General features: G+C 37.2%; 1 protein-coding gene across 49 annotated transcripts in view; it reads left to right on the top strand.

Moving 5' to 3' along the window:
* Positions 1-22,278, top strand: part of LOC145686312 (uncharacterized) — a 955,404-nt gene that overhangs the window by 131,083 nt on the left and 802,043 nt on the right. For all 49 annotated transcript variants that reach the window (XM_081759464.1, XM_081759467.1, XM_081759462.1 and 46 more), the window contains exon 3: positions 17,671-17,811. In XM_081759464.1, the coding sequence (XP_081615590.1) occupies positions 17,671-17,811 (141 nt within the window). The remainder of the gene's footprint in view (positions 1-17,670; positions 17,812-22,278) is intronic.

Below are 22,278 nucleotides of genomic sequence, written 5' to 3'. Positions count from 1 at the left end.
TCAATTCAATGTGTTCATGATGTTCGCGAAACAGGATGTATGCTGTCAAAATTTGTGCCATTACAACACGTCGGTTGTAATTCCATTTGATGATAAGAACTTACCCATCCTAGTCGAATATGTATTCATATAAATACCTTGCATGTTTACTCAACTCTTGAATCAATCAATGGATACAGAGACAGACGATTGCTTCGCAAAGTACTGGTTGCTCTGGATCCCAATTCACTAAGATGTATTAGCAGATATCTACTTGTGAAGAAATTTCCAAAATATATTGCACATGACTTTTTGGATTATCTACGACACGTAGCACATTGAGAACTACTCTGGAATCTAAAGAAAAATTTTCTCGATCATTATGTATATTCTCGTTAGCACTGTCCTTTATCTTCATGTTTTTTTCCATAGTAGAGATCAATTTTTTGCAACAAATTTTATATGGGCACAACTGAAAATAATCTTAATCTCCACACCATAACGAACTGTTTCCTTCATTATAGTCATATTTCAGTTACTGTTAAAATACGATAGAATATCTCTGTAGATAATTTGTTTCAACATTTCTACTTGAGTTCGCTCTAGTTTGTTTGTGGGAAACTTTGTGTATGATGCGTTTATTTTTCTCCAAGCTGGAACATTATTATTCAGCAATTTTCTTTTTCTACAACTTATTTCTATACAGTAGCTATACTAAAGCTTAGAGATAAGTTGCGTTCAATTCAGAAAAGCAAAAATTGATGTTTCTAAATGTTTAACAACGATTAATAAGCGTAAGAACGCGGAAAAATCAAGGGGGTCAGTCTATCTATACATTCGTTCTTTATTACTTGGTAGGATAATGCTTTGGACCAGCGTCCTATTCACATGACACTGTTTCAACATCTATAGCACTAAAAATTATAACAAAACAGAGATAGCTTTTCTATATTCTTGATTTCAGCATACCTATTGCTGCCTAATACAGTGAAACCTCTACTAACGGACACCTCTATAAAGCGGACACCTCCCGTAACGGACATATTTTGTAATCTCCAAACATCGTAATAGGAAAAAACATATTGGCAAACCTCTCTAAAGCGGACACTCTCTAGTACGGACACGGACAGTTTTTCTTGTCTTTTATAGGTATTATTTACCTCCTATTACGGACACTTATTCTGAAAACAAGTTGAAAAGTACAGTAAAAATACACTTTTGGTAATTCATACTATGTCACCAAGGAAGAACATGAGGGTGTGACAACATTTTGCCTACTCAACTGTCTGTTCAGCAACCCTGAGGAAGGGTCTCTGTTTCACAACACTCTTATGTCCTTTGCTTGCATTTCACTCCCACCCAACCTGTTTCAGAAACAAAAGTGATTGACAGTTGCCCACTGTTTGGGATGACACATCATTCTACTGTCCCGCTGGAATCTCTAACCAAGCAGAAGACAAGTTTGGTATTTTTGACCAGGGGTACGCATATTGTCTTTTAAAAAAGTCATTATTGGACTGCAATTAACTCACAAATTAAAGCAAAAAACCGAAAACGAAGTAAGTAGCTATAAGTGTAAAGTGCAGAGAACCATAACATCTTATTCCCATGTTCTGCCTCGAACATAGGGAATTGGATGACGCAAGATAATGCAGGTACAGTATCATTTTGGTAATATTCATAAATGCGTGATGCATGCAAAAAAATTTTTTTCTAATTGCACATTACCTTGTTTATTAATTTACGTAAGAAAATATTGAAACCTCTGTAAGGCGGACACCTCTCTATAGCGGACAATTTTTGATTCCCCACGGCTGTCCGCTTTAGAGAGGTTTCACTGTACATATAAACCAAATGCATTGTTTGTATTAAAAACAAAAAAATAACGTTTCCCGAAACATACCAAAATAAAGTAACACATATATAAATTTGAGCGCCCGCCTTTTACAGAAGGAAATGACAGAATGTATCAAAAAATTACAGTAGATTAGAACATGTTTCCATTTGCTCCCTGTAATTAGCAGAACTCGACAACCTTCTTCTTTGTTATAAAAAATAATATATCAAGTCTCCTAAAGATAGGACGCTGGCTCCAAATGGGTTAAGGTGCCAGGGATAACAAATAGGCCAATGCTACGTGTTCCCGAGCATTTTACATGAATCTGTCCATTTGGGGTTATCTGGAGACGAGTAGCGTAGATTTATTTATTTTTTTTTTTTTTTCTGTCTTGCAACATAAAAATCTGCAACATCGATGTGTAAAATTTGCATTGAAAAATTGGAGCTATGCTGCAGTTGTTTCAATGCCCACTCAAAATTGCACTCTCCGATCTGGGACATCCTAAGAAAAGATGTTACTGCAGCTTGTAAGGATGTCACTTATGCGTCTGTAAGACCCTACAAATGGCGGTTTGGCTGACGTGGCATTCAGTGATAATCGGCGTGGCTGTAGAGCCTTAAACAATGCAAGCACTGCCGTAGCTGTGCCTTCGTTAGTAGCAGTTCTGGACCTACTGGATCGTAGCCTGTCCTAGAATGTACCTGTGTCTTCGAACTTTGTCAGTAACTGTGTTACCGCAACGTGCGAAACTGGAGAACACTGAGGATGTCTTTTATTAAAATCACGGGCACTTCTACCATTCCACATCTTAACAATCTCCATGCGGTCGGCTTTGGCTAATGGCATGGTTCAGCACCTGAAAATATGAGAAAAATGAGTTTCATGTGATTATAACGTCAAAGTTATTACAGTTATGCTACATCTGATTACGCCACTGAGTTCCTCTTAAAATTCTAGCCCTGTTCCATGTATCACATGATCCCCATCCCATTTAACCTTTTTGACCGGGATACAAAATAACACAGCAAGATGGCGGGCATTCACCTAACACGTACCATAAAGGTTCCTCCTCGGTCTAACGTGTCCCTAGAATAGAGATGCAAAAAAGCCGGCTTTTTTGAATCGATGGTTTTTTGCACATAAAAGCCGGCTTTTTTGGGAAAAAAACGAGAATTTTGGAAATGTTGGCTTTTTTCATTTTCATGATTTTTCTGTTTAAATAGCATTCTTATAGTATACTCTAAAGTTAAATAAGGTTACATGACCTGAATGTCATATTTCGCTCTGGAATTCACCATCATAATGGATGGAGCACATGATTTATGAATTAAAGTAAACATAAAGTACGTAGTATTTGAGGGCAATTTTAGAAGCTATTTAACTTTATTTTAACTTCTGAATTATCGACATTTTTTCTTCTCTAGATCATTTCTTTTTAGTTATCCGTGTTTCACTTCTTAGAGCTTAGTACTCTAGCTTCTAGCACATAATTAAACTTATGTTTTTCATTATATCCATCAGAGCGTACGTTTTTCATTATATCTGTCAGAGCGTATTTCCACATTTCCGTTATACTGTAGCTGTGCAATAATTTAACAATAATCTTCCGGACATAACCTTGAATACCATTAGATAGAAATAATCAGTATCAGATTTAGAAAAATATTTGGGAGTTTTTTTTTTTTTTTTTTCTGAATAATGTTTGTATTTTCTAAAAATTCCTAACTTTTATTTAAGAGGAGCTTAAGTTTATGAGTACAGGCATAACAAATATTTCGTTTCGTTTGTATATTCAGCTATAATCTTCCAGATACAACCTTGAAGACCATTTTATACTGATAATCAGTGGCAGATTTAGAAAAGTATTTTCGGAGGGGCTTTTCTTATTAATGCTTAGTTTTTCTAAAAATTCCTAATTTCTTATTTGAGGACAGCTTGAAGTTTGAGTAAAGGCAAAACAAATATTTAGTTTGCTTTAGAAATTCCGTAATTTCGGGGTAGAGGCTTCAATCCGGAAGACATCCCCACCCTAACCCTCTTCGCAAATCCATCACTGCTGGTAATTAATAACAACAAAGATTTAAAAACGATTAGAAAGTAAGTCGGCCAGGACTCACAGTACACGCACTATCTCTACATTCACAGATGGAATTAAGAAAAACTTTTGTCAAAATGGTCGAATGCGGGGTTGAATCCCGGACTTCACTATAAAAGCGCGAAAGCTAACCATTCACTCATGTTTGTTGTGCAGTTGTGCTTAACTTAAATGTATTCTCTCTCTCTTTCTCTTTGGCCACAAAAGCTCTCCATTGACTTCTGTCCTTATCCAATTCAATCCAGTTTCTACTCTGTATTCCTATTTCTGCTAGATCCATCTTAATATTGTCCTCCCATCTGGGCCTAGATTTTCCTAATGGACGTTTCCCGATTGGATTTCCAGTTAAAACTTTGAAAGCGTTCCTACTTTCACGATGTTTGGTAAACCGTATAAAGTATGTAGTTCCTCCTTATGAAGTTTCCGCCATTCCCCTTCCTCTTGGGTCCACATATTCGTCTCTGAATTTTATTCTCAAATAATTTCAGTCTGCGTTCTTCCCTCAGCGTGAGCGACCATGTTTCACAACCATAAAGCATAACAGGCATGATTATTATTTTATATATTTAGATTTCTCTGCATTTGCTCATGTCCCTGCAAGCGTTTAATAAGGCCTCTGCATTTCTTTCGATCGTTCTATCAGATTTACATCATCAGCATACACCATAACCTGGTGAATACCATTGAACTCGAGGCCCTGGTTCCTATTTTTGAATTTTCTTATACCGTACTCCGGAACAAAGCTGAATACTAACGGCGATAACGCATATCCTTGTTTCAGGCCAATCTCTACGTGGAAACTCCCATTTTTCTACTCGGACTTTACTCTGGAATTCATTTAAACACTTGATAAATCTAGCTTCAGTATTCCAAATTCTGTAAGAATGTTGTACAATGTTTCCCTCCTTACCGAGTTGTAAGCCTTTCTAAAATCAATAAACAGTTGATGTACTGGGTAATATTGCCATTTCTTTTCGTTTATTTGTCCCAATGGTAAATATCTGGTCGATTTCGACTACATTCACACTGTTAATCTTCAATAATTTCATCTGCGTATGGGGTCAATCTTATTAATAGAATGTTAAGAGAAATGCCTCGATAATTATTACAATCAAATTTGTCGTCTTTCTTGTGAATTGGAACAGTGATTGATTCTTCCAGTCTTTTTAAATGTATTCCATAGTTTTTCTTTTTTATATAAAAAAGTTTCGTAACTATATGTTGAATTTTCTTGTTAAAAATTTAGAAACCTTCAGCATTGGGTTAACCGTGATGGTGGTTATATATTCTACAGCCTAGGAAACCATACGCTCAGATGAACCGTCTATTACGTATATGATCCATAAACAGAAAATTCGATACTTTCCCGATTCTGAACAAGCTTAACTAGCAGCCAGTGCATTACAGAATTTGGGAGCTTTACCGATTTTGCAGATCCGAAGCACCTGATAGGTGGTGACAGATTATTACGTATGTGATCAATCAGTGAAAAATTTGTTCGAAATATTCATACAATGTAGATGAAAATTAAAACTTAACTGAAAAATTTCAAGAATGTACAGAACCACCCGAAACGAAGCTCTTGATGTGCAGATTTCTCTTATGTTTTTCTTTACTTTGCTTCAAAAAGAGGGCGTGTGATATTTTGAAGTAAAAATACTACATACAATTTTGCTAGTTATTTGTGTATCATTTTTTATAAAGTACTTATTGTATATAAGAGGTTAAAATATTATTACATATATTGGTTAATCCTTTAGAATTCATAATGTAAATATGTTAAGAATTTTAAAAAATCTTTTTGAAATTCATGGTATATTTTCGAGGTTTCATAATATTATCTGCATCAGCCACTATTTAAATGAGTTCTTTTTGTTGTAGAGACGCGAAACAAAATCTGCTTTATCAGTTTAAAGCAAAATTTTCAGAAAAGCCCAAAATTTCCCAAGCAAAAAAGCGAAGCAGAAAAAACAGAGTTTTTTTCCGAGCCCTTGCATCTCTACCCTAGAATTCCCAATTACGGCTATCTACACGCGCGTTCATTTTATAAGGGGTGTAGGGAACTTTTCACTCACCCTGTATATTAACTATAGGCCTATTCCATCTCAAGACAGACAGACGGAATGACAGACAGACAGACCAATGATTGTCTCAGATTTTCATGAAATTTAAATACGTTGCACTAGGTACAAAAATAAGGGACCCATATTTTTGTGTTTTGCTCATTTTTTTCTTTTCTTTTATTTTTTTGGACCAAGTTATGCCCATTTAAAGTTTTGGTCAAAACTCTCGCGCTTTTGGGGTCAAAATCTTCAAATGAATGTATATTAAGAACTATTCAGGATATTTTCATTGTTTTGTTCCTCTGAAAGCTAACTAAATGCTCTACAAAAGAGACTAAATTCAGTTCTGTAAGTTACATACGTACTGAGCTATTACTATTGAAAGGAAAAAAAATAAATCAATTTTTAGGTCAGTATATTTAAAAAAACCCACCTTAAAAAAATATTCTCAGGATAGATTCAGCAACATCCCAACATGCTTCTCTAGAAATTTCAGAGAGTAAATGCTTGATTCAGATATTAGAGTGGATCTATTAATTGTGTTAATGTCGGAGAAATTATATGTATGGTCAATTCTGCGGTAACGGACCCTACGAAGTGAAAATTTGAAGTTTCACATTGGCCCAGATAAGTATTAAAATTCATTTTTAAGAATGCTGAATTTTTCATACATGAACAAGATGATACCAACGTTGACTTGTAGATGGGTCTGCCGGAGGTAAAATATGGCCACTTTCATGTCGCAGAATATCGTACCTACATTTGGATTTTAAGTTTTTTTTTCCTGTTAATTCCTGTAGGTAAGTGAAGATCGCGTATGGTATTTATTAATATAATGTTTGTGTTTACATCAGTGTCATTATTTTGCACATAATTTAATAATAGCATGAAAATTATAATAATTGATTTATTCAAGTAGGCTGTCGTGTAAGTCACAAGAAAACATGAATAAGTTTATGTATTTATATACATAATTAAATAAAAAAAGCTGTAATTCTAAATTTTCTTCATTTGGACAGGCGGTAATCAAAGGCCGTACAGAAAGTCCCGAAATAATATGAGTAACTCTTTTAAATACAAAATATAGTATGTCGTGTAAGTCACATTTCTTTCCCTGTCGTGTAATTCACATTATACGTGTCGTGTAAGTCACATTTGGTTGCAATGTTAGCACATTGCCAACAGTAGCTAACTGCAGTAAAACGTATAATCAATGGATTGATAACTCAATTAATGTATTAGGTGCCATGTTTAGTGTAAGAGAATGAAAGATCAGGAGGATAAAAGCAATATTATGGAGTATGAGTGTAAAGTGTACTTGACTGGAATATAAATGTAACGAATGAAAAGTTAAACAATATGAATCAATGTAATCTAGAAAGAAGTTTTAAAAAGCGTGACAGAAAGTATCTACTGTCTTTGGAACAATGCCGGCATATGTGGTTCCGAACTTTCTGGCTTCATCTACTGTTAATACTATTTTTGGTTTTCTTGTATTCTTTCATTGTTTTGGAAACATGCTTGTAAATTGGTATTTATTGCCTTTAGGCATCTAAAGCTCAGGCCGGTATAGGACGGAGGTGGACATGTGGGAAAGGATTCGTTCAAATGTATTGAAAGAATATCATGTCGACATTTGCCTGGTGTGAATAAGGAACACATCAGTCAGGATTGACAGCTATATGTTTTAAACCCGCAACCTACCGAGCCAAATCTAGCACGCTACTACTCTGTCACGCTTCCTTGGTAGAAAACATGCTTAAACGAAAATATGTAAGACTTTAAGATTATGAAATTAGGACACGTCAGATATGTAACACTCGGCTTTTCTATTGCATTTTCAGATATGCCTAGTTCAGAAGCTGAACGGAAGCGGAAATAGAGAAGTTGAAAAGAATGATATTGCATCAAATAGATTTTTGTGGAAATTACTGTTTTATGTACCAAGAAGAGATACAAACCGCTCACTAGATATGACACAGTTGTACTATGTAAACTGCAATAATATATTTTCCTGAAGAAAATGATACCACGGAACATGATTCGTGCGTAATTATATCTGATTATATGCATCAAGATATGTTTGCAGTTGCTTGTTTCAATTCTACACTTATGGGAGATTTTGAAGGGCGTCATCCGGGTTTTCCGATCAACAATGTGAATTATCAGTCGGATGATGGTGCACATTATTCACTTCGTTCAATAACATTGCAGTCAGTTGAAATGTCTTGGCATTTTTCGGCTACGAACTATGGCAAAGGCTCTCAAAGACAAATTGATCTTCAATCTGCTTTAGAATTTATTGAGAGCGCACGTAAGTTATGTCTGAACATTAATGTAATATACTATAGTAAAGAGTATATGTTGTTTTGGAAACATGCTTGTGAAACACGAAACTAGCACTACTTTCATTGTATTCTAGCATATACTATTGAATGTTCTCTCATCTAAGATATTTCTTCACGAAGGAAGTTTGATTTCATTCCAGAACAGTAATTGGCGCATGTGAAGGGAATAAACTCAGCGACGAAGTGATGAAAATACTCTACTGGATACAGGGTATTCGTACCCTTCGCCGGAAAAAGAACTATTAAATATTTGTTAGATGTGGAGAAAAGAATCAGAAGAACTGTATGTAATATTTCTTCGCCTTACCATCAAGGTAAAGAATTTTATTGGCCGCAACAGAAAGATTTGGCCTATGTTGCATTAACAGACGTCGATCACAGACATAAATTAGTTTTTGACAAATTTTGCTCGAGTAAAAGAACTGTTGACTTCTTGTTTTGTCTGTTAACTTCCTTTCATCTCTCTAAATCATAGTGCCACTCTATCCGCCAATAGATTTAGAAAGTGTAATTGAAATGAAAAGGAAATGAAATTTTTGAGTTTTACGTCCCACGCTTACGCCGGCTAGGCTAAAGGAGACGGTGATGATGAGAGATGAATGAAATGGTGGAATGAAGAAAGTGGGAGGAAACGGGAGAACCCCGAGAAATCCCACGCACACGGTGTATGTCCACCACAAAGTTCACTTGGCGGGAGCAGGGTTTGAACCCGGGACCCCAAACACCAGAGGTGAACGCTCTACCACTGAGCCACCGCGGCCCCTTAAAAAGTGTAATTAAACGAAGACATGATGTTAGACTTGTAAGTCACAAATTTATGTCGTGTACGTCACGTTATATTTGTGGCATATATTTTAAAACAAATACAGAAAATATAATAATTTTTATCTTGGTCTTGTAGCTTGGTATATGTGAAAAGTTTGTTTTCTTGTAGCATAGAACAGAATTTTCATATAGTTAACCGTTATTCAAAACACGATGTCTCCTACTGTCGTGTAAGTCACGTATATATATGTAGACTTGTTTCAGGCATTTTGTTTACATATTTAAATGCTGCAAATAAAAATGAGTGAATGACTTATTGCCCCTTATTTATAACCTAACTTGCCCATGAAAATATCTTATAACTTTTCTAATACGTAATATTGACTGCCCTCTGGCGTCTGTTGTCGTGTAAGTCACAAATGAAATTAGCCGTATATTTCTTTCTTCAAGTGCACCACAAATTAGCTCTTTACCTGAAAACCTTTTGAACGTCAGATTCTTCTTGTGTTATACCGTGAAGTCTTCCTGATTGTTCTAAAGGATGTGCTGGTGACAGAATCTTGAATATTTTCCACTGGTATTGTACGCTCATGATCCCGCTGGTGTTTTTCCCTCTGGAAACTTAAAGCCTGTGGTTGATCCATGGGGCAGCATGAAGTGCACTAGCACTTCCTGAAGTTCAAAGTAAACTTGTTTCGCTTCTGCTATCCACCAATTATCATCATAAATCACAGTCAAAAATGAGTTAACTTTGATATCTTGAATTTTACATGAAACAACACCACAACTCGAAGTTTTAAGTTTGAGTTCATGGAGTCGATAACGATTTTTAAAAGTTGTCAGGGGAAGTTGCCGCCTCTTACTGTTCGCTTCGGGCGTCTATGTTTAGGACTATATTATAAAATCACCGTAGTATATTACGCGCGTCTCTCGGACAACAGAAGTATGTGCGGTCGTTAAACAATGACGAGTCCTCCTGAATTGCTGACCCTAAAGTTACACTGCCGCTAAAATTCGTATTTTTGCACTAGTACCCAAGTTTCTTTGCAGAAACTTGTCCGGGAGATTATCAAATTGTAAAGGGGATGTATTCGATAGTAATGTAGTTTTTCTTAGCTCCGGGAGGCGATTGTCCAACTCCGGGAGAGCAAAGTCCTCCAAAATTATGCCTGGAAAAACACTACTATCACCAGATGCGTATTTTTTCTTTGCGAGTTCCTGTTTTGCGAATCAGTCTTCTTTCTTTCAAGCTGCTGCAGTTCACTCACCCTACCAATTGAGTCAAGCACTGCCAATTGGAGGAATTCCTAAATATTACAGAAGCTAACTATTTACCGATGGCCGAAGTAGCTGCAACTGCTAGCGGACAAAACGGGAAAATAGCAGAGATGCAGGTACAAATGCAACCTCCAATTTTAAGAAATATCTCCCTACCATATGAGCCACGGTGGCTCACTGGTAGAGCGTTCACTTCTGATGCATGGGGTCCCTGGTTCAAACCCTGCTCCCGCCAAATGAACTTTGTGGTTGACAAACACCGTGTGCGTGGGTTTCTTCGGTTCCCTTTTCCTTCCACTTTCTTCATTCCATTCCCTACCATATGTCCAATGTTACTGAATCCAGTGGCAATGCTCATCGCAACTGGAAATGTAAATCTCTCCCTTTTACTGATATTCGGTTGCACAACCATGCAACATACAGGACCTAGTGCATGGAGTTAGTGTCAGAAACCACCAAAATATTTCACTTCTGGCTACCAGTCTGCAATTTTACACAGTTCTTATATGTATACCAAAGAACAGAAAATCGCCGGGAGACACTTGATCTGACGTCCGGAACTCATGTGATGACGTCATCAAAATGGCGGACAGCTCGATTAAAAAAATAAGCCATATCTCCGTTATTTATGGACCGATTTTCTTCAAACTTGGCTCATTTTAAAGGAAGTTAAATTTGCAATAAAACGTGTTACCAAAATATTTCCTCTAAAATTAACAGTTTCGGAGTTATTTAAGAATTTAATAAATTAATGAGTATTTATTGAAGAAAAACACAAATAACTCCGAAACCCTTAGTTTTAGACGAAACACTTAGGTAACGTGTTATATTGTTAATTTCATTACCTTTAAAATGAACTATTATTGAAGAAAATCGGTCCATAAATAACTGAGATATCACATATAACGTGTTAATTACATTATTAAAATGGCGCTCACGACTTCTTACAGATAGCGACAAATTCAGCCAAATTACTTCACTTCCATATACCAGTCCCAAATTTACACAGTATTTATATACATAATAAATAATTTTAAAATACCTGGGAGACACTTAGTTTAACACGCTGAACTCCTATGTTGACGTCATCAAAATGGCCGAGGAGATTAAAAACATAGATTTGCTTCTCCGTTACCGATCATTTTTTTGAGTCTTCCAATTGTTCCATTTGAAAGAGCATGAAATAAGCTACAAAAATGTTATTCGATTTAGTTTATAGGTAAATGGTTTATGAATTATATATGGCGATGACAGGATGAAAAAAGCATCCGTACATTTTCTTCTAGTAGATGGCAGAAGTTTCTACTTGAAGAAAACGCAAAAACATTTCTTTTGTTTTTGCTAGTGGTGATTTTTGATACTTACCGGATTTTTAGAAAAGAAACAAATATTCTATCACACAATGTACTGGAAGACCACCATGGTGCTAGAATGTTTCCTTTTAGATTAGGTCCGCAGCATTCGACAGGGCAGTTTGATAGACTTTATTTCTACTGTGGAAAAAAATTGTCCATGGATGTTTGCAGAGATGCATCCAACAATGTTTCGTGAGTTCCAAAACGGAAATATATCTGACTGCAAAACTAAAAGAAAATTTTCCAGGATGGCATATGACCAGTTACATGAGCAGAACAACAAACTAATTAAAAATTATTCAATTAATCTATCCCGTCTAAGTGAAGGGGAGGGGCTATTGCAATGGATGGTTGCAGGACCCGAAGTTGTCTGCATGATTGGAGAGTTCGAAAAGGATCGGAACCTGAAATCGTAACATCACTTCCGAGGAGCATCATGAAAATATTCCAAGTTTTCATGAGAAATTCGAAAACCATGTTTCTCCCCTTGTTGAAGTGTTTGAATCACACGCCAACCCATTCGAAGATGACGAGTTAACTACAGTCAACAGCAGTAGAATCATTCTCCCAGAAGAAAATGCGATGAGCGTCATGTCGGCAGATGCTACAGGGAAAAGCCAATTTGATAAGTTTGTCGAAGATCGGTTGATCCTTAGAAAAGTTTCCATCCATGAAGTCATCAAAAGAAACAACCTTCCCTTGATGAGTGCTAAGAAAGTTACAGTTAAGTCCAAAGACAAACAGAAAATAGTAGACCTGAGAAAAGACAGTACTCTTTTTGCCAAGTTGTACGTTGCTAGTCAATCAAGGTGAATTGACGTCAAAAAGTTCTTTACCCATGAAAATAGCTCATGTCCACCTTTCATATCCGACCGCGGTAAGCTCGGAAAACCAAAAAAGAAAAATCCGACGTGGTGTCCTGTATCGCGTCGAGTGGAGTTCGCGTGACCACTGCTCATGAGCCCGAAGTTTCTTCGCTCATAATCGATGCAGCAGCCTTGATCCATATGCTTGTCCCTAAATTCAGCCGGACATTTCAAGAGTACTGCAACCAGATTGTTAAACCATACATTCTAATGAAATTAAGATTTGTGGAAAGAGTTGACCTAGTTTTTGACCGCTACCTAGAAGGAAGCCTAGAAAGTGACGTAAGACAGTCGAGAGGGTTTGGGCTCAGAATAAATGTAAAATCTAATGTTGCCATTCCCAAATCTTTCAGTAAGTTCCTTGCTCACAGTAAAAACAAAGAAGAACTCTTTGAACTTTTAGCAGAAAACCTGGTCAAAATGGATCTCCCCGCCGGGAAAAAAGTTATTTGCACCTACAGAGACACGGTAATTGGATCGCAAATGGAGGCGACATTTGAAGCTATATCTTCCGAATTCCATGAAGAAGCCGATACCCGTCTCCTACTTCATGTATGGCATGCCATGGAATATTCGGGTTGTTGTTAGGTCATGGTGAAAACTGTTGATAGTGACGTGGTAGTAATTGCTATATATGCCTTTTCTAGACTCAGTACAATGAAAAAGTTTTGGATTGAATACGGCAGTGGAAAGCACTTCCAATACCTTCCGATCCACGAGTTGCACAACAAAGTTCCAGGAGGAGTTCCAGATGTTTTGCCTTTCTTCCATGCATTTACGGGGACTGACACTGTGTCAAGTTTTGTAAGTATTGGTAAAACCACTGCATGGAAAACGTGGATGACTTTCCGAGATGTAGACAAAGCATATTCTCAAGTTCTGGACAACATCTCTCAAGATGACGACACGTTTTTATTCATTCAACGCTTTGTAATTCTTATGTACCATTCATCAAGTTCTGTAGAGACCGTCAATGAGGCCAGGCGGATTCTCTTTACCCAGCAAAACAGACCCATTGAAAATATTTCACCAACCAGCAACGCTCTGTTGCAACACTTGAAGAGGGCCATCCTACAATGTTCTCTGTGGACAAACTATCTTCAACGGAACAGTCAACGCTTGGATCCTTGTGAGTGGGGATGGAAGAAGACCGCAGATGACTACGAAACCCTCTGGTCGACAAGCCCAAACTTCACCATGGAAAAGCTAAAAGAGTTGATAGGATGCAAGTGCAAACAGATTTGCACACGCTGTCGATGTGTAAAAATACACGAACTTTGCACTTTACTTTGTAGTTGTGAGGGTCAATGCAGAAATTAAGTTTAATCTTACAAACTTGTCACTTTGTTTAAAGTTTACATTGTTTTCAATAGTTGTGGCTTCCACGTTAATAATCCATATGGACTGAACATGTTTTCATTGTGAGAAACTGTTGTAAATATCTGTTACTGTTCCTAAAAACAGAAAAATATTTTTTTTTTTTCATTTTTGCCAATCAGTATAAAGAGGGCATGGATCCACTAAAAGATGTAAATAACTATTTTTATTTTCATGTTCACTCTTTTGTGGTATAATTTATAATTAAAGATTAATCACTCATAAAAAAAATTATACAAGCATGCAACATTGCAATGGATGTATTTGTTTACTTGAGTTAACGCCTCTTATAATAACAGAAATGTCATTGCAAAATATATTAAGCCAACAGCAACCATTTTAAAATATTGTTTTTTACACCCTTCCTCGTTGTCGTAGTCATAAACCATTTAAAATCGAATAAAATTTTTGTAGCTTATTTCATACTCTTTCAAATGGAACAATTGGAAGACTCAATAAAATGATTGGTAACGGAGTTAAGTGTATTTAAGCAAACCTATGTTTTTAATCCCGGCGGCCATTTTGATGACGTCAACATAGGAGTTCAGCGTGTTAAATCAAGTGTCTCCCAGGTATTTTAAAATTATTTATTATGTATATAAACACTGTGCAAAATTTGGAACTGGTATATGGAAGTGAAGTAATTTGGCTGAATTTGTCGCTGTGTGTTAGAAGTTGTGACCGCCATTTTAATAATGTAATTAACACGTTATATGTGATATCTCAGTTATTTATGGACCGATTTTCTTCATTAATAGCTCATTTTAAAGGTAATGAAATTAACAATATAACACGTTACCTAAGTGTTTCGTCTAAAACTAAGGGTTTCGGAGTTATGTGTTTTTCTTCAATAAATACTCATTAATTTATTAAATTCTTAAATAACTCCGAAACTGTTAATTTTAGAGGAAATATTTTGGTAACATGTTTTATTGCAAATTTAATTTCCTTTAAAATGAACCAAGTGTGAAGAAAATCGGTCCATAAATAACGGAGATATGGCTTACTTTTTGAATCAAGCTGTCCGCCATTTTGATGACGTCATCACACGAGTTCTGGACATTGGATCGAGTGTCTCCCGGCGGTTTTCTGTTTTTTGGTATACATATAAGAACTGTGTAAAATTGCAGACTGGTAGCCGGAACGCACTAACCAGCATCCTCTGCTAAATACACTATCCTAGTAGCTCGTAAGTACCAGAAGATCATACATAGAACATTTAATATTGAACTATCTGTATAGAAAATTGCGAAAAACTAACTTTTTTTTCAATAGTTTTCCAATTCTAGGGAACTTTTTGAAGTTGGTGTGGATTTTGAATTTCTATCAGTGAATATTTAGTTTTAAAAGTTCACAGTAAGGACAGTAACAGACAATAACTACATACACGCAAGTGTAGCTGAGATTCTAACTATTGTAGAAGAATTAACAGTATTATCTTTCTCTCTCTCTTTCTCCCTCTCTCTCTCTCTATCCAGGGGTGTAGCCAGCAGGTTTGTGTAGGGGGGGCCGTCGTTTATTAAGGGGGGCCAAATACAATGTAAAAAGCAAAAAAAAAAAAAAAAAGTGTTGCTGCTAGTGTTTTTGAGGCCTGAAAGAAAGGAAAATTTTGGTTTCCTTCTGGAAGACTAAAAACACTATTTTTGCTTATTATTATTATTATTATGTATAAATTATATTCAAGATAGTTTTTATTATGCTTAATCAAGAACCACTGCCCGGGTCCAAACGCTACACTTTTGTGCATAACTATAAAGGTAACCAAGAAAGTTCTGTCCATTTTCATGGAGGTCTGTGTTCAATTGGACCTCACACTGTGAGTTGAATGCGAGTGGAGGTAAGGCGAAAATCAGTTGTTGGTGTGGGTATATCCAACATACTACCTGGTTGTGGCAATTCATACTCACCGTGAACTTGCGTAAAGACAGAGGGAACATGGGACATCCACAGAGCATCGTAAGAGCATGTATGCTGAACGAGTTCAAATGGAGGTCAAACGCCGCTGTAGCGGGACAGAAGATATGCCAGGCCTTTGGTGAGGGTGTCGTGACGACGCGGGCATTGCAGCGATAGTTTAACAAGTTTAAGAACGATGACGAAACACCCGAAAACACCACGTGCCAGAAGACCAACACATGTACAAAGAGGAACTGGGACTACAATTCAGTATGTGGTGAAACATTCGGCAGCACATCCATCAACTTGTGAAGCACTACAAGTTGGGTCGATGGGTCTCTCATATTTTGACTCCGGGCCAGAAGGCAACGCGGCACTCGCCTGTGTTTATTTACTGTTTCGGAGCCATTTCTGGACAGGGCGTTGACATGTGATAAAAAGTGTGTCCTGTACGAAGCTCGACGGCGCCGTCATCATTGGTTAGCATCCCATGAACCGATTTCAAAACGGCAGAAACCAGCACTGTACCAGAAGAAGATCCTTCTGTGTGTTTGGTGCATCGTGCATCGGGAACTGCTACCAGCTGGTCAGAGTATCAATGCAACTGTGTACTGTCAGCAGTTGAGCTTGATTCAACAAAAACTCAAAACTCTGGAGCCATCACTTCTGAATTGCAAATGGGTCCTCGTTTACGCGACAACGTTAGGATGACTCAGGACACCATTTTCCGCCTTGGATGGGAAACAATATTGCAACCACTATATTCCCCGGGCATTGCACCGTCCGATTATCACCTGTTCCATTCTTTGGACAATCACCTTAGAGGACGCCAGTTCAAATCCCTAGTAAAAGTCCAAAATGCACCTGATACTTTCTTCGTTTCACGGCCCACCAAGTTCTACCGCGATGGATTGCATGACCTTCCAGAACGTTTTCACAAGGTCGTCGATGCTGATGGGGGCTATTTTTGATCTTCCAGGTGACATATCGATGTTCGAAGGTGGTGGGTGAAAAAGCAACAAAACTTTTCTTGGTTACCTTTGTATTTAAATTTAAGACCTTGTATACAGAACCTATCTACACAAGATTGATTTTCTTTGAAATTTCACTTAATTTCTCTATGGTTTCCTGACAAAAATATTTATTTATCATTCGTGACTAAAAAAATTATTATTTTATTACACTGAGTAGAAATAAAACAGAGCGAATGAAATCCAAATTGAATAAAAGCATTGTTTCTCACCAAATTTTCGATCCTCTATGTCTTAAAACACTTGTTAAAGCATATAAAAATATACTGTACTTACAAATCAGTTTAGTACCTTTGTTTTATGGCTGTATTTGTAGTACCTTGTTAAAACGTTTGTCTTCAAACTGTCAAATATAAATCGCAGTAAATTGTGTAATCTGCTGTCACAAAAAAGTATCCTATTTTTCGATCGGTATAAGGAAGAGAGACTATACTATTTTTCGATCGGTATGGAAAAACTATTTCTCCATACTATTTTACCATAAATTATTAATTGTCAATAAACTTTGTTACTTTTAAATGAATGAAGCGAGATAATTTTACTATGATGTTTTAAAAGCTGGTCATTTGGGGGGGCCAGGAAACCATTTGGGGGGGCCTGGCCCCGATGGGCCCCCCTTGGCTACACCCTTGTCTCTATCTCTATATCTATCTATCTCAACGTAGTATTCACAGCCGTCAATGAAAATAATTAATTCCTTACAATTTTTTTTTTTAGTTCATTAAGACCATTGTCTGATACTTTGGAGGAGGCACTACTAACTTCTGTATCCTTTAGGTCGAAGAGGAGTCCATGACGGCTGAGATGGAAATCAGTGGGAAGAAGATTGTGAAAAAGAAGAAAAGTTCAGGCGAAACTAAGATTAAGAAAAGCAAGAAAAGCAAGAAGTCGGATGCAGAAAAGGAGAACATTTCTGTGGTAAGTGAACATACACTTCAAATCTCATTGTCTTTTGGATCTGTCTTGACTGTCTTTCCCAGTCATAGTGTTGGTTTGTGTGAAACTCAGGCAACCATACAGTTATAGATTATACTGTACAAACCAAAGTACACTTACAAAAAAAAAAAAAAAAAAAAAAAAAAAAAAAAAAAAAATTCCATCGGTTTTCTTGCTCTTTAAAACTGCATCAATATCTTCAGTTGCGCTGATAGACTGTTAGCATGTAGGCAGATTCGTTACTTTCCGTATTTGATATGAGATAACTTGTGTATAAAAAACTTGTGTAAACGTGACGACCTAAAGAAAAAGTTTAAGGTGGATAGGTGTTTTATTTTCTTGAAGCCTAGGTAGTATTTTTCACATATTTGTAATAAGGATGGTACTTTCATCGTCCCATTAAGGCAAAACTGATGTCGTATATGCCATTACAGGAAGAGAAGTGCATCAACCTAAAAATAGTCCACCTAATTTAACGAAACATTAATCTGGAACATAAAGGCTAGAGTATCCACACATTTTAAGACTTGTTTTCTCTACCTTTAAAAGAATTGTTGTTTTTCTTAATTAAAAAATTAATTTTAAGTGATTTTCAGTATCTTAAATCATTAAACAAATTTTGATTTTTTTTTTTAATATATGTATGGACATTAGATTTAATTTTGTCAATACGCTTGTCGTTCTGAATATACACTGAATGCTCACTGAATTACGACCAATACTTTGTACTTTGTTGGTCCACCTTTTGCTCAGAGGACCGGCCTGGACATGGTGTGGCGTGAATTCTGGTAATTGCTGATATGTTTCTACGGGGATCTGACCCCATATAATCCTGATGGTATCCCAGAATGAGCCCACATATGTTGGTGCAGGAGTCATGCTGTGAAGAGCTCGTTCACTTAAGGGGGCAAATCATACGCTGCAGCACCGTGCATTGTCGTTCTGAAAAATTCTGTCTTCGTGTGGGTAGAAGTGTTGTAGGGTATACGTGATTCTCTAACACCTGCAGGTACATAACGAATGTCTCGCTGTGATCCATACACACCAATGGTCCCAGTCCATGCCAACAGCATTATCTTCGAACCATAGAGCCGCTCCCACCTGCCTGTGCAGCACGCACCATGCATGAGAGATCCATAGCTTCATGCTGTTGGCGTCACACACGCATACGCCCGCCTGTAACATAGAGTGAAGTTTTGAAATAGGTAGGTTGAAATTAGATTCGTAGCTAGAGGGTGGCTAGGAGGGTGGTCAGTCCCCTGAAACTTGCAATTGCTTGTTGTATGTATGTAAAGTGAATTCAAGTTGCGCCCCCCCCCAAAAAAAAAAAAACTATCCCGCCCTTATTTAAACAATCACGTCTTGGTGTTCTGACTACGGACCTGGCTGTAATGTTTGACAGAAAAATCCTAATTCGTGCAATAGATTTTTCATACAATGCAAGAAAAATATAAGAATAGTTCTGCTTCATATTTCCCTTGCATATACGGTTTCCGTACATATGCGATACTCGCACTGCACGCACACTGTATTACTATTTCAAAGAAACAAACAAAAACGGATATAGAGCTATCTTAATTTTAAATTCTCCAAATCATAGGCACAAACTTCAGCACACTTCACCCACAATACCTATCAGCATACTAATGGAAAACAGTAGTGCTGCAGCTCAGTCAATTTATGCTTTTTACAGAAAAAGCTAGTACAAAAAAGAAGGCACTATACCTCACCAGAGGCCTCATTCATATCGATCTTCGCAAAACTTGCAGGTCGCAACGCAACGCAAAAAATGCAACAAGCAATTATATCTGCTATGTCAATTATCGCCAACTAAAATGCAAATCTTACGCTGCGATAGCGGAAACAGATACGCAATAAGATCCCTAATGTGTTAGTACTATTCATAGTAAGATTTTTGATCTCTCTCTCTCTCTCTCTCTTTCTCAGGACTTGTTACTGATTGCGAGCTCATAAATTTTTCATAGTCTCTCTATTTTACACTTTCATACAAGACCGTATCCTGTCGCTTTTGTTTTCCCAAACACCCGAAAGGCTAGCCTTTCCCCAACATTCGTCCACATTCGTTGCATCGTGTTGAATTTTTGTATAGCTCATGGTTTTCGTCTGCTGAGGATGACGGGAAAGCGATTGTCACCGCCCATTCTCAATATTTATACATCAAGCAACATTCCAGGTTGATGTATAAATAAACGGATAGGTTAAGCCTTATAGCCTCAATTGACACTACGTCCCAGGTGCCTCCCCAAGAACAGTAGCACAAACCGTGATTTATCGGATCAACACACCCTTTTCCAATCATCTGGTCCAATTAGCGTGTTCCTGTGCCCGAGTGCGACGAAGTCGGCAGTGACGAGTCGTAAAGAGTGGGTGACAAGTGTGTCGTCTGTTGTGGAATTGCAGGCGTGCAAGTGTACTCCCTATAGTTGCGTAAAATATGGGTATTGTTCATTATATTGGTTACGTAATTCCCGGACACGGATGATTCGTTTGGCTGTCACGAGCAATTTGACACGACGCTCGCCCCCCGTTTTGAGCTTCCGTATGCCCCTGTAGTTCCGTCTCTTGGAGACCGTTACTCCATTTTCTTTCCACTCATTGTACACTTTCACTACACAGAAAGGGGCGCATCAGACAAGTATTGCTATCTGAGTTATTAACGCACCTATTGCTCGGGTACCCACAATCACGCCTTATGAAACTACAGATAAATCCTTCCCACCTCCCATTATAACAGTGTGCTGTCTGTGAACATGTAGCGTCGACTGTGTTCTTTTTCTGCAATACTACCAGTCAGGGTGGTCACGTAATCTGCTCGGCTGCTGACAATACTTTTTTGTGTGGAGGGGTGGTTGCAATTCAGTGAGCACTCAGTGTAATAATTACTGCAGTGTTTTATTTATTTCATTAAGACTAGAAACAAATTTATTCCACTGCCTGCTGAAAATCAAACCCAGAAAATTAATGTACTTGCCCTTTTCCAGTTTCTGCGCTAAACTTGATTCTTATATTAATATTATTGAGTTTGTTCCGGAGTATCTATAAATGTTTGTCCATTTTTTTAAGTACAGATCGTATAATCAACTGTGCGATAGTACTTAACATATTAAAACTGACCTTTGTATAAAATTTCACTCCCGTGATGGTTGATAACGGCCAATTTTACTGGATAGATCAAAGTGGAAATAGAATATATTCTTTTGATGTTTGATTGTAGAAAACTGCTTTCCGCATCGATTACCGTTTTTACTCTATAGCGATTAACGTTAAAATGGGAAATGTTTGATGCTTATCACTTTTTGTATATAAGAGAATATTCCTTTCCTTCAAACGCTATATAGTTTCCAAGAAAGTGGCTTCTCGCTATCTCTTATCGTCTTTGCTCAATGTATATCAGTGTTGAAACATACTTAGATTTCTCCTCACTTCCGGTTTTAGTAGCGAGTTGAGGATGAAGTCTGAAATGCATTCTTGGCACGCTTAATCGATTGCAGGAAATTGTTTTTTGCTATCTATTACCATTTTTACTTCATGGTGATCAACGTTAAAACCAGAAATGTTTGATAGCTACCACTGCCAGTTTAAATACCCCCTCCATCAACGAACTCTGTTCCTAACTTTCAGCCATCCTGGCCAATATTTATGGTGATCCATCAAGTAGTTCTTGAGAATTTGCAAACGGACGGAGTAAATCCCGAATGTATTGTCCGGATCATAAGACAACTTCGTTATGAGTAAAGATAGGAAAAAAATGAAAATAGAGGAAAGTTGTTGGAAACCAGTGGTTTGAATCTAAAACTGTGGATTTTTTTTATATTGCATCATCCCTTTGAACTGTTCACTTGTAGGTCATGCTATGTTAAATGAAAGGGAAACCTTTTTCAGCTCAGCAGGTTGTTCAAACGAAACGTAAGGCCACACAAAAATGAAACTGGGAATGTGACTTAGTTATTTGAGGGAATCTAGAATCCTTTTCCCTGCAATGTTGTATAGTTGGTATGGTGAGGACCAATGGAAACAGCCTTATGATCTGGTAACAGTTGCTTTTTCATCCAATATAGGTTACTTTATTAGTGTGAAGGCCAAACGGCTGGTGTGATTGGCACCATCTTTGACTGAAAACCACGTGTTGTTTCCAGCAACTTTCCTCTCCATATTTTCCTACCTTTCCTTATAACGAAGTTTGCCAATGGCCCCGGACTTTGATACAGCCGGTACATAAAGGAGTTTAAGTAAACCAAACTTCTTAAAACAGCTCCATTGGATTCCACGTTCTCAGATTAGTATAAAAAGTGCAGTCCGAAATTTATCCAAGCATGGACACCTTTATCATTGCTATAAGCAGTACTTCAAAGATCCGAACTTTGAGGTCGTTTTTCTTGTGACTCTTTAAACGAATATGTTTTAAAATAGTTACGTTTAGATTTGGCG

Source organism: Thermobia domestica, chromosome 5 (genome assembly GCF_964235325.1).
Source record: "Thermobia domestica chromosome 5, izTheDome1.hap1.1, whole genome shotgun sequence".
Classification (NCBI taxonomy): Eukaryota; Metazoa; Arthropoda; class Insecta; order Zygentoma; family Lepismatidae; genus Thermobia; species Thermobia domestica.
The sequence above is the reverse complement of the archived record's forward strand: the minus strand, read 5'-3'. Positions and strand labels throughout refer to the sequence as shown.